The sequence below is a fragment of the Cupressus sempervirens genome, chromosome 5 (assembly GCF_028749045.1).
Source record: "Cupressus sempervirens isolate cs-2001-9-10 chromosome 5, ASM2874904v1, whole genome shotgun sequence".
In the NCBI taxonomy this organism is placed as follows: domain Eukaryota; kingdom Viridiplantae; phylum Streptophyta; class Pinopsida; order Cupressales; family Cupressaceae; genus Cupressus; species Cupressus sempervirens.
The window spans coordinates 554,976,593-554,990,370 of NC_143122.1; the positions used below are offsets into that span (position 1 = coordinate 554,976,593).

The window sequence follows — 13,778 nt, forward strand, 5'->3', positions numbered from 1 at the left end:
ATATTACTTACATGGTTCAGCGAGGAGTCAAACCTTCTATCTCCCATTAGCATGATAGCATCAACAATGGGGTATTGACGCCTCTGCAGTCCCAAGCATAATATGTCTTTCCAACAAATACAAGTGCATTATGGGCTTGATATGCTCTCATTGTAGCTACTACCAAACAAATGAAGAAAAACTTACAATAAATCTAATTGATTACTTTGCATGTAGTCAGAAATATTTATTGTGATTTACTTTTTTATAAAATGGCCATTGCATGTACGTAATGAAGTTTTATTTCAGCAGTTCTGAGTCACTTATTCTTTTCGCAATAAAGACGGGGATTTCCACATATTTGAAAAAAGCAAAATTCTTTGAATGGAAAAAATACACCGTACAATACTTTCTTCTAGGATCAACAAACTGTGCTGAAAGAGCATTTACTTCCGAACAAGCTAAAGTTTGCACACTTGCAAAAACCTTATTTCTTGTGACCTTATCTGGATAGGGCAGGCAAAGAAACAATTCGCTTTGGTCCTACACCCATTTCCTCCCCCATCTGCAATAAAGTCGTCAATGTTTATACAGGATTAGTGCTCCAGAAAGTAAATGATTGTCCAAAGCTATCACAACAAAAAGAGATCAGTTTAAAATTGGAATGTTTTAACATAAAAGAAATGCCTTCCAAGATGTAGAGTTATTGATACTCACAGACTCAAGTTCTTTTAGTTTCTCATCGTCAAAGCCAAAATCAGCCAATACAAGTTCACCAGCAGAACCCTTTTGAGCCCAGATTGCAAGTACCATATCAGTAGGTGTTATTACTTCACCACTTTTCCCTGTATATCGGTTGAGTTTTCTGAAGATTAACATACTTCACTCCGAAAGATGATCGCTATTCAATTCCAAAAACCATTAATATATTAATTACAAACAGAAAAAATGTGATGAAAAAACCCAAAGATAATGGAACATTTAATAACTACTGGCCTGCCTTTTTCCAGTTCTGCTTGAACAGAGACTTCTTCCCTACTTTTCTTTGATTTTGGATGTTCTTTGTTCATATGTTGTGTCATATGGAACTCCAACTTCTGTTTTTTTCCAGGTGGAGGAAGTTGAGGGTTATATGTTATTGTCATTAAATGTTGGTGCCAGCTTTGTTACGTCATTATAACTTTTAGCTTAGGTAGCATATATTATATGGTTTCAATCTACCATTATTTTGATATCAAAAACAGTATACATCTTACAAAACAAGATGGAATACAACTACAAGCAAATCTGGGTTAGTACAAAGAGATTCATTGTTGATCATCTAAAGTCTTAGCTACCACTTCAGGTATATGGTTACTAGAATACAGTACATGTATATGTGGAATTTAGCTACTGCTTCAGGTGTACGGCTACTAGAATACGGTACATTATATGTGGAATTCTTTTTTGAGTATGCGTGAAAAAAATTAAGAAATTTAAAGATTTGTAATACTAAATCATTTGATAGCATGATATTTCTGTGCTGTCTTAAAAAGTGTACACTCACTTTGTAAGACCTTTTAACCCTCCTTAGTCTGGTTTGGTACATTAGGACCTCCTTTTGCATTTAATAACATAATCTAGGTCCTTTCTTCTCCAATCTTGCTCCAATCTCTAAGTTGCCATCAATTTTTATGCATGTCTTCCCATTTATTCCCCCAACCACATAACTCATGCTTTAAATGCATTTCAAACTATTTTCCCTGCGTGTCATCATTTTTGTCCAACCCCACAACATTTCTCAGGTCTAGAACCTATTTCAAGGGCTATACACTTCCAGGTCAGGGACAAGATCATCCCTTACCCAAGTGCTTTACCCCATGACATCTCGGGCCCAATGTCAAATATTGATGTTTCTTGCCTTATGCAGTCGGCTCTTCCAATTTTGGTGCTAGAAATTGGTATAAAAGGAGGCCTTCTCACTTCGTTACATTATCCATTATTTACGCAAGCAATCTATGCTCAATCTCTCATGGTGCATTCAAGGAGTTCTCAAGCAAGGCAAGCATTTTTCTTCATCCATCCAAGTATTCAAAATCTTCATCCATCATGCATTTCTTCTCTTAGACCTACCTTCTTTCTTCGTTGGAGATAGTGGAGTTTGGCTGTCAAGAAGAAGATCCACTTCCATACAAGCATTCATCATTGAGGCATATGGCATGCACAAACACACATGAGGTTTTGTTGTACATGATTTCCTTTTGATTTTGTGTTGAGTCAAGGCGATTGCATTAGCATGCTTGATCACATATCAAGCATAATTGCATCATCATTGCTATTGTATTCTTCATTGTTGCATTTACTTCTACTACATGTTACCATTCTTTCTATCAATATTTATCTCAATTTAAGGTTGATTCCTCAAGCGGGGCTTGATCGAGGGAAACCCCTTTCCACCAACAAATATTCCCTCTCTATTGTGTGTAGCTGTCGATTTACTGGTGCTCAGATCGGATTTGCAGATCTAGGGTTTCAGCTTCCGATAGAATTTTCGAGTTTCAAAATTCTGTGCAAAACAGGTCAAGGATGACTTATAACAGGTCAAGGTTGACCTAAGTCATCCTTGACCTTGGAAGTCATCCCTGTCCTCAGGCCTCCAATTTTTTTGGGTTTGCAGACCAAGGCCAATATAGTGCAAATCTCAGATAGTTTCAGTTTCCGCTTCAATTTGGCAGGAAATTTTCAAGTTTGTATCTTGGTAAGTGTTCTTCCCATTTTGTCAGTTCATGCTTCTTTCACAAAATCAAATTACATAATTAGTCTCATAGCACTCATTTTCATCATAACATTATGATTCCGTATCTTAGGGAAAGGAGGAACAAAACACAGGTTATTCCTTACACCTAGGGAGATCACATGTTGGTACTTTCCCCTTGTACCAATCTGGTTTCCCTTGTGGAGGGATCTTTGTATTCCTCCCACATTTGTAATGGTGGATCCCATTTTCACAATTACATTTTGGTGACCCCGTCACTCTTACATTACATACCTTCTTGATTGCGTAGACGGATCCTCCTTGTGTGGTCTTTCTTTACATGCATTCTTGCACATCATTGTTTCCGCTTCAAATTTTGGTAATAGATATCCTTTTGCATTTAGATATGCTTTTATGCACTTTGTAATGTTGTGTCTCAATTTATAGGTTCTACTTTTCATTTAGATTACATTAATTGCATTCTTTCATTAACTATATTCACATTGTGAAAAAAACAAAAAAAAAAATGCATCCTACATCTAATTTATTCTTATATATTGCAATGCATTTTGTTTAAAACAATCCAAAAACACAGACATATTTCATTCATAGTCATTATATTACATTTTCAATGGAGTTTTTATCTTCATTTGCTAGTTCAATTTCAAGTTTTCTTCACGATCTTCAAGATGTTCCATTTCATTCATATGATGACACTTTTGTTCTTCCTTTAATTGATCCCCATAATGTTCACCTTCTCAACCTCACTCACACACATGAAAACATTTCAGCACAACACGAGTTCATTCCTTCAAAGCATCTCCCTCCAAAGGGTGAGATCTTGAAAAGTGATATGTTGACCTTTCTCCTCGAATGTATCTACCTCATGAAGTCAGTTTTAGTAATGATTATTCCTCTGCTAAAGTGTCCCCTGTCTAGCACAATCTACCTTTGATGATCCTATTTAGGATGAACCCTTCGATAAGGATATGGAATATTCCTTTCCTCCGGAGGCTGCTTTGATACAAGAGGTCGATAATATGATCCTTTCTCCTCATGATCAACAACTTCCTATGAATTTCATTGATGTTCCTTCTATAGTTGAGGCTTTTATGAGTTATGTTTGTCCTCCTACGAGTACCTTAAAAGTGGAGGATCACATCCTCGATGTTTTTTCTTTTTCCTTTCAAGATACGTCTCAAATCAAATTAGGGCTTTTTCAAAAAGGTGACCATGATAACTTTCTTTTCACAAATCCAACCTTAGAGCATAAGGCTCTTTATCAAATTGACCCTATTCCATCTTTGTTTCCTTCTCTCAATCTTTCTCCAATACATATAGGTGGCCTATCAACTCTTCAAGATGATTGAAGAACCTTAGATTTCACACCAACATTTTATAGCAAGACCAAGATCCTTGAATTTGAAACTCACACACCTTCATTCGATGAATGTATGCATGCAAGTTGAATGGTTCTCATTATATTTTAATCCACTTCCACCTAAAGGATCCTCTTATTTTACTAATGTGACCAACATTCCCACTGAACATCTAGTTCCACAACCCTCTTAATAAAACAATTCTTCCATTTGTATGTTTCATCAAGTTTATAGCCATAAGACTAGTGAATGTTATCATTTGCAATGTAAAATTCAAAAATTCATTGATTATGGTATACTTCAAATGAATTGTGATGATGAATGGTATCTTTTTCATGATCATTCTATTTAATATATCTACATTCCTATTATGTTGCTCATCATCATGTGACATTGCTAGCTTATTCTTTGTGAGCTCCTTGTCATCATTTCTGAGCAACATTATAAACCTTTCCCTTGTCTCCTCACTTGGGGGGCAAGGACTCTATTTCATTCTCCTATCTATATTGCATGATCCATTTTCTCCCTTTGTTGACTTGTTTTCCTTTTATATGATGACATCCTTTCCTGCACGAAGTTATTGTGTTACAAAAGGATTAACATCCCGAGTGCAATCTTATGTTTGCTTGTAGTCAAATGTCTAGTATAAACTGAAACCACGTAGGGAGGCATAGTGTGTCCTCTTCTTTTCTTCTTCAATACATCCAATATCACTTATGAACTTGCATTATTTTATAGTTTGATGTTCAATCTTACATGGATTTATGTTTAACACAAAGATATTTATATCCCATGTTGCAACCTTATGTTTGCCCGAAAGTACATCTTTGTTATGAAAGATCTCTCATTTAGGGCATATATTGGATATTCTTTCTCATTTCTCTCAAGAATCCATTCTCTTTGTTGTTCCTCTCTTGTATACTATGATGTCCTTACGTGGAAGTGCTTATCTTGTATTGAGACGATCACCAAGTAGGTATAACATGGTAGCATTTAATCTTGCTTTTCAGTTTCATATAGCTTTGCATTATTTTATGATACATTCTTATTTTTGGCATGTCATACTTTGTTTCATGCAAGATAGGATTGTCTTTGCTTCACAAATTATTCCCATGTCTTGCATTCATACGCTTATCATTTAATAATAATGGATAGTATCATCCTTTCTGTATCGTCTACTTCATATGTGATATTTTTTCTAGCATATATTGTTGTGAGTTGCATATTTTATGAGGTATCCTACCCTTACACCTGGGGGGCAGGGTTGCTTGTAAATTCTCTCGCTTTTGTCTAAGGATCTACTTTCCTTAGTATAGTTGCATTTGTTTATCATGTGACATTATTTTCCTACAAGGAATTGTTGTCTTGATTGGGATTCTCTCTTACATACAAGAGGTGTATGTCCCTAATCCCTCTTTCCTATTTGCAAAACTATGTTCATATTAAACATTTACCCTTACTAGGTGATTCAAAGTTTGTCATCCTTCATCAAAAAATTCTATTTCACATGGGAACAGGGAGCTAAATAGATGCATTCTTGTTCTCATTTCCCTTTTTGTCTTGAAGATGTCATCCTTGTTCAACCATTCCTCTTGAAAGTAGGTGTCTTATCAAGATCTTCCAGTCAAGGATCTCTTCTCATAAGAAAAATATCCTTTCACAATTATGTATTTTCTTAGCTTGTAAGAGTCGACACTCTTAGCTGAGTTTGTGGCATATATTGTTGTTTAAGGATATCTCCTTGTTGCTAGAAGTAGGTATCCTTAAATCTCTTCGTGATAATGCCTATAGATAAATAGTCAGCATAAGGAGGGGGCATACATAAGGCCTCCTTTGTATTATACTTGTGCATTTTTTCTTTTATTTTTGTTGCAGCTAATCCCTGACAGGTATAAGTGGCCCTTGTCCATCCTTGGGATTCACATTTAAATACACATATCTCTAAGGATGTAATGTCCTTGACCAAACGTTTGAGTCAATGGATTTAGCCTCTCACTTGGTCCTTGTAGGCTAATACTGGTCCTTGGATTTAGCTTGCCAAGTTCGAGGCCAGTCCAAGTCTTGTAACTATGGTTTTGAGGAATTTATGTATGGGAGGTGAATGTAGAGTGTGTGACTGTGGTTGTCATTCATTGGACAAATGGAGACACAGCATAATTGTGAATGTCTTAGGACCCGTGGAATGTCGTCTTAAATATTTCTGGGAACTATAGCAATGAAAAAATGACAGATGCAAATGACTGAATAAACTCCTATGAGGTTACACCTTCAGACATATCGAGTTTGCTGAACTCATTCAAAATAGATTGTATACAGACTACAGAAACTCCAGTTCTTTCAATCTGTACCGTAAGATGATACTGGGAATTTAAGAATCTCTAAGTCTTGTTAGCACAACAACAGGGGATGGTTGGCTGAGAGGAGTGAAGACTGAAGGTCTTGCATGCTGAAAAAACTTTCTGTGACATACGTGCTAGCTGTAAACGGAAACAGATTGGCTGTCTGGTCATTCTCTGTGTTATTGTTCAGCAATACCTTAATCAAAGCAGAAAATAAGTGTAACCATCTGAGGATGATGTCTAAGTATTTTTGGGTGTGTTCTGAATGTTTCTTGAAAAAACTACTATTTGGCTTTCATTCTATTAGTTGCAAGCATTGTTAAACTAAGTTCCGAACTATATTGTCTTCTTTCTTCTACTACTAGTATCAAACCTTATGAAGAAAACATAATATTAAACAAAAAAATGATGCAAAGGTTTTTAAGTCAGAACAGGGGTAGCCTCTACAAGCTGTGGCAATAACCATTTGACTTCAAAATAGTGAACTCAAAATATTTATTGGAACTGAACAAGAGTAAAAAAGTGGACTCTTCAACCACCATTCTCTCTCAACGTCCAGATAGTTTCAATTTTTCATGTCATGAAAAACATAAAGAGGATGTAAATTTAAAGACGTTTTGGTCAGGATAACTATCAGTTTTGGGGGTAGAACATGCAGTTGTCTAATCTGTTCTTTCTACTTTCTTGACCTTGAGTATATTTTTCAAGTTATTATTTCTAACTTATTGCAAGACAGATCCTTACTCCCTTTACCCTCTCCATGAACGGATTGACAATAGCAACCTATCATATAGATAATGTGTCATTGCATTATTCATTAGTGTGCATTTTAATGTTCGTTGTCGTATCATACTAGGATCTTGGCTTAAGCCAACTGTGTATGTATTGGGTAATTTGAATTTATTTTCTCTATTTTAAGAGAGACTAGTTGAATTGAAACTGAAATTGTATATTTATGTTTCTCTACAACCTTTCTTCTGCAGCATGTGCACCCATATTTTCATCTTCTGTTTAATATAATTTCTCATTGACACAAAGAGGAAATTACTTTAATGCTCTTAACTGCTTTTCCCAATAACATGAGGCCAAGTAAACCCATCCCCTTGAAAAACTGAACTTTTAACTTGTATAACTTGACTTGCAGGAAATGGAAACAAAAAATGAGCAGGTTACCCTTCAACATCCTAAATGTTCTCAATATACATCTCAAGTGGAAATAAGCCACCTACAGATATATATTAGATGAACTCCGCATAGGCACATGTTATGAACTGTTTTTCCTCTCTCTATAGTCCCACAACCCAATAATATAGAGTAACAAGTGAGTTTGGCCCTGTTAGTTAAAAATGAGCTTTGATCTGCTAAATGGACTGCAAGGCTGTTTCATTTAAATAATAATTTCTAAAGAAATTTGAATTAAAATGGGAAATGAGGATAGCAATGTCAAATATAGAACTACATAAGAAAATTAGAGGCAAGTGGATTAAAAATGGGAGATTTTAGCACCTCGATAATTATTCAAATAGAAACTAACAAGCTAAGAAAAGAACATTATTGTAACAAAGAAACTTCTTTAAATGCAAAATCTTTGCCAGTCTTCATTACCTGATTTGATCTTCTCACCAATAGCCCAGTCTAATGCCATCTGGGCAGGTTCAGTTAATTGTACCCCTTTTCTTGGGGTCATATAACGCGAATCAGCTTTTCCGAGCACTGATACTACTTTTTCTCGTAAAGTGAAGAGATTCACTCCATTTGCCCTTAAAAACTTGGCAGCATTACTGTTACCTAAAGGTGACACAGCCATCAGCACAATCAGCTAACTTGAAAATTGGCTGCTTCAAAGCTAGTGCTCTGCCAAAATTTCCATGATTGCATGAATTGATTAAAACCTTAGTATTAAAATGCACAAATGTCAAATAGGTTACATCTCTACCGTTCAAGAAAAAAGAAATGACATAATATACTTTCAATGCTGCTTTTCGACCTATTTAAATTAGAATATATGTGGTCATATTGTACTCAGTTATGCATTAGTGGACAACTACAAGTTTGTTTCTCAATTCAGTTGGTAAGGAGTAATAAGAATGTAATACAAAACTAGCCGTTACAAGTGAAGCATTGCTCCTCTATATGGCCCAACAATGTAGAGTATTAGTAACACTCTGGTTTGTGACTGTTTAAGTTTGTTTCTAAATTCAGTTGGTAAGGAATAATAAGAATGTAATACAAAACTAGCTGTTACAAGTGAAACATTGCTCCTCTATATGGCCCAACAATGTTAGAGTATAAGTAATACTCGTATTGGTTAGTGACTCCTATATTATAGACTAGTTCTGTTCTATGTTGCCAATTCTGGTTTGGTTTCTTCCATGTGTGTATGCATATATATTAAAAATTTATGTATACATCATGCATGTTCAGACATAAAAGTTATAAATATAATAACAATTTAGAAGTGTAATACTCATAATTCATAATTGACAACAGAATTATTAATAAAATAATACCTCATATATCATATTCATAATTTGCATAAGTCTCAAAATGTCATTCCACAAAAAAAAATCAAATTGCAAACCATATTTCATATTTAATACTCACTGCTATATTCATCTTCATCATAGAGGCATCAAGGTCAGCATTTGGTTCAACTTCATTCTAACCACACTCCATGCCACTTGCACTAACTATGTATGTGTCATATGCAAGAGCTGCCTCTTGTTCATTTATAGAGACATGGACAGTTCTACAACTGTGGCATCTAAATCATCATACTCATGGTCTAGTCGCAATTACTTGTCACACCCTCATCATAGTCTAGTTTTGTATGTGACAATAGGCGAAGGTTGGAATATACGTGGAGTCACCAAATCCTTGGCTTTTTTGTACCCAAACGATTGCACTTAACCATGTGGATCAAGGAGTATGTACTCCAATTCCACTTAGCTAAAGAACTTGCAACCTGTTGAGTTTGCATGCAACATTTAGTATTTAATTTTATGATCGTTGTTCAAGGATCAAAACTAAGTCAAAAAGTAAATTATAAACTTAAAATGTTTCGATAGGATAGCATCATGATCAAATAAAACACAATAAAATAAGAAAGAAGATAAATACTTTGGAGAGAACTTTGATTGCAAAAGACTGTTGTACGACCTTAGCAACAAAGCATATGCTAAGAGATGTAAGGGGTAGTCATGTTGTTCCCCTAGTCAACAATGATTCTTTCCACAACTTTGAAAAATGTATTTGTATGTTCCTTATCCACTATTATTGGTTTTATGTTCTCCACCATGGTGTCCATGCCATCATAAATTTCCCTCATCATCAAGGATCAACGCTTTTAGTTTATTCTTTTTGTGTTTGCCTACCTCTATACACTCCACAAGGTATTGATGACTATTCCACTTAAAGCATGTCACACCTTCACAAGTCATCTTAAGATGATTGTGTCAGATGCAAATTATGCTTTGGCAACCTAACACGACATAAAAAAATTAATGTCATATATAAACTACTAAAAAAATTAAAACTATATAAAAAACTTAAACTAACTTTAACAACTCCAACGTGGAGGTCTTGAATATGGCTTGTGACATGTGATGATTAGTCACAGAAGTTTGAATCTCCTCAGCCTCCATGTAGACTTTATTCACCGATTCAATTTGTGTGCTAATCTTTGGCATGATCAAATTGACATGTGGATTATACATGATGTCCAAAAAATGTGATTACTTGTGGCCTCCCTTATAGCCACAGCTGTCATACAATTTTTAGCATTGTCTGCAATGACTTGGGCAACATTTGTAGCCTACACCATCTCAAGTGATTGTATGATGATATTGGAAAAAACTTGCATCTTTTACTTGCCCCTCACAATCCACTGCCTCCAAGAATATCCGTCCCTTTAGGAGACATTAATATAACATTGATCAATGGCCTATTTTCAAAATCTTTCCATCCATTGGAAAAGGACACACCTGTTCCCGACTATGTAACCTTGATCAATCTCTAATCTGCTGAAGCTGAAGTTTTCTCCTTCACCAATTAGGTGGTTCACAAGAGATATTTACCGTCTCGTTCAACCAAGGTGCTCTAAAAATGTTGAACGGAAGCCCATTGGCATAAATGAAATCAGCAACACTCTGAGCTGCAACCTCTCTAATTTACATTTTTGAAGGCCCTATTAAATGGGCCACTTTTCATGTAAAATTATGGTTCAGAAGGTGATGGTATTGGCATAAAAGGTGGGCCAGACGAATTTTCCCCAAGTCACAAGGAGGCCTCCTCAAGCTTGTGTTGGCAAGGGAATTATTGGTCTTTGCTTTGTTCTTCTCCTATCAGCTTTCTGTTGTTCTTTAATATATTGTAGGATTAGACACTTTGGCAGTCCTTTTTTATCAGGCCACTGACAAGGTTTCGTTCCTTTTCAAAGGATGGCACAGAAGTGAGCTTTCACTTGAAAGTATAAGCTTGAATACTCTATGTTGCAATGGTTAAAGCACAAAAGATAACCCCCCACCACCAGGTTGAGCCTTTACTCACTGTTGTATAAACCCAAAGTGTTGAAGCTACATCAATGTTAAAAGGGTTCTCTTGGGCAACTGAACTAAAACTTCCCCTTCTAACCCTTGTGTCTGAATAATGAACATATAAAGGAGGACGCTATTGAAAAAAAAGGCATTATAACCCCATAAAATATAGATACAAAGTATAAAAAAGTGTTCAGAACTTCTTTAAAATAACTTTAAACTTGAAATTTTTTTAAAATATCTTGAGAAGATCATTAAAATATTAAATAAAATGAAGATTCAATCACCTACAAATGCTAGATCTGCAATCTCCAATGATTTCTAAGCCTTTGGAGCATGTCACACTCCTCAATAGCATTCACCTTTGAAGAAAAATGCAGCATATGTAAAACCAAGCTAAAATGATGAAAAACGCTTGAAAGAGGAATGAAATGACAAAAATGACCAAAAAAGAGGTTAATAGGTCGAAATTGGGGTTGCAAGGGATTTTTTGACACAGACAAACACAAGTGTGCCCAGATTTAACCCAAGTGCGTCTTGGGCACTCAAGTTCCCTATGGATGCCAATATCGTGAAATATTCAATCATCAAATAAATAAATCATTTAATCATACTAACCAGAGTTTGAAAAATTGCTTGGCATTTGCTGGGAATCACGAGACTCGTGAGTCTAATGGCTCTCCAAGTTAACTCTCCATGGACTTGCAAGTTGTGTCTAAAACGAGTCTTTCCCCAAAATGCCTAAGATTTCGACTACACCCTGTGCACTGTTGGGTCAAACTCGAGAGTCCTGGCCTAGGGACTCTTGTGCATGTCTGGAAACGCCCAACCACTTCAAAACCACATTTTTTTCACCATTTAATTATGCTCTCTGGTGCCTAAAACAGATCTACATTGTGAAGTAGAGTTTGAAAAAAGCGGGCATATGAGATCAAAGATTCAAAAAACAAGTAGCAGAATTGGAAGCAATGGAGGAGCACAGAAATAGTTTTGATTTTGAAGAACAAAAAGAAATCCTTGTTTTGAAACCATAGCACATACTAGTTTGAGGCCTCAAATATTGAGCTACATTAGGAGAGGAAAGAGATGTAGATTTTACTTAGTTGTCCTTCTCATTGAAATTTCAAAAACTGACTGTTTGACGATCATATGACATGTAATGTTTTAATTACGGCTCTTATGTTCTCTGTATGCATTAATTTCTTTTGGTTTTTTGTACAATTCTGATTTTCTTCTTTGTTGAGTCCCAAGTCCGAGTCCTCTTTCACTTGTAGAGTCCACATCTAGTCTGATTTTTGAACTTTGTACTAACATCAGTCATTCAACAACATTCAATCAATCAAACAATTATACAATCCTGAATCATTCAAAAACAAATCATTTAACTACAGTCAATCAATCACTTATTCAAGTATCAAACGTTCTAACATCAAACATTCGTGCATCAATTCAAGCAATATTTATGCATTCATTCATCTACTAATAAGCTAAGCATCAATTCACTCAAGCAACTCTTAAACATTAATTCGTTGAAGAAATATCAGCAATAATCCACCAAATATATCAAGATATTAATTTTGAAGACTAGTTAGTACTTGGAACCTAGACATACTTTGGGCCCACATGGTGGGCTAAGCTATGGAAGGGCAGGGTCTTTTCCTACCTGCTGTGAGGTTTACACACCATCGCACCATTGCAAATGGGGACCAAGTCTTTTTGCTTTGACTATCATTAGGTGTTAGTTTAGGAGTAGGTTAGCAACAATTTGAGAGTCAAGCCTCAAGTTGGTTGTGGTGTCCAAGTCATGAAGGGTAAACAGCGAGATCAGGTTCTGTTATGATCAAAGTGAGCAATGGGCAATCCATGAGACAGTTGCAAAGTGGAAGATCAGGTCAAGCCTGAGAGGGCTTGACAATTCCAGAATCAAACTCAAGATAGATTGAGTGCTATCAAAGAGTGCTAAGTTGATTGGATCAAAGAGTGCTAAGAATATTTAAGTTTGAATAATTCATGTTTTAGGTTTCCATCACTTTTATGCTGTTTTTTGAGTAAAATTGACTTTCGTCAGTTTTGGTTGCTCATTATTGCTCCATCACTACTCGTTATTGCTCCAGCCTCAGTCCCTATTTGTTAATTCCACAAATTTGCAGCATGTGTGTGTGTGTTTAAGAACATTTTAAGAAATTTATATATTTACAAATGTTCGACAAAAGTGTCAATTTGCCAATTTTTTCCCCGAGTTTTTGCTATTTCCTCCGTCCCTAGTCATAAATTCCACAAATTTGGTGCTTGTGTGTGTTTAAGAATATTTTAAGAAATTTGTATATTTACAAATGTTTGATAAAAGTGTCAATTTGCCATTTTTTTGCCTAAGTTTTTGTAATTTTGCAATTTTCAAAAATTTCGGGTCGGCTTAGAAATTGTTGTTAGAAATAGAGAATACTAAGAGGGGGGGGTGCATCAATGTTCCAACACTTTTTGACCAACAATAGATTCCAGCACATAACCATATACTTGCATAAATGAGTAAACTAAAAAGTAAAGTACATAACACAATGAAACTCATAACACCATGTTTGTCAACTAGGGAAACCTTGGCCAAGGGAAAACCCTGGTGGGGATGGAACCCACAAGATAGTGTACTAATAAAAAATACTCTATTAGGAGTGTTGACCATGTTAGGAGTCTATTACATTCATTTAGTGCATTAGTCCTTGTTAGAAGACTAGACATTGTTAGAGGTCTCAACTCTGTTAGGAGTTGTATTACAAAAGGAGTTCACTGCTCATACAATGTTATACAATCTATACAA

The 13,778-nt window shown here is 35.5% G+C and overlaps 1 protein-coding gene across 1 annotated transcript in view; it reads right to left on the reverse strand.

Annotated features, from left to right (window-relative positions):
• Positions 1-213: 213 nt before the first annotated feature.
• Positions 214-13,778, reverse strand: part of LOC149557138 (ATP-dependent Clp protease ATP-binding subunit CLPT1, chloroplastic-like) — a 42,826-nt gene continuing 29,261 nt past the window's right edge. Inside the window, exons 4-6 of the mRNA XM_089831854.1 lie at positions 8,037-8,219; positions 697-824; positions 214-544 (exon numbers count right to left, since the gene is read on the reverse strand). Coding sequence (XP_089687980.1) covers positions 482-544; positions 697-824; positions 8,037-8,219 — 374 coding nt within the window. The 3' untranslated portion in view covers positions 214-481. The remainder of the gene's footprint in view (positions 545-696; positions 825-8,036; positions 8,220-13,778) is intronic.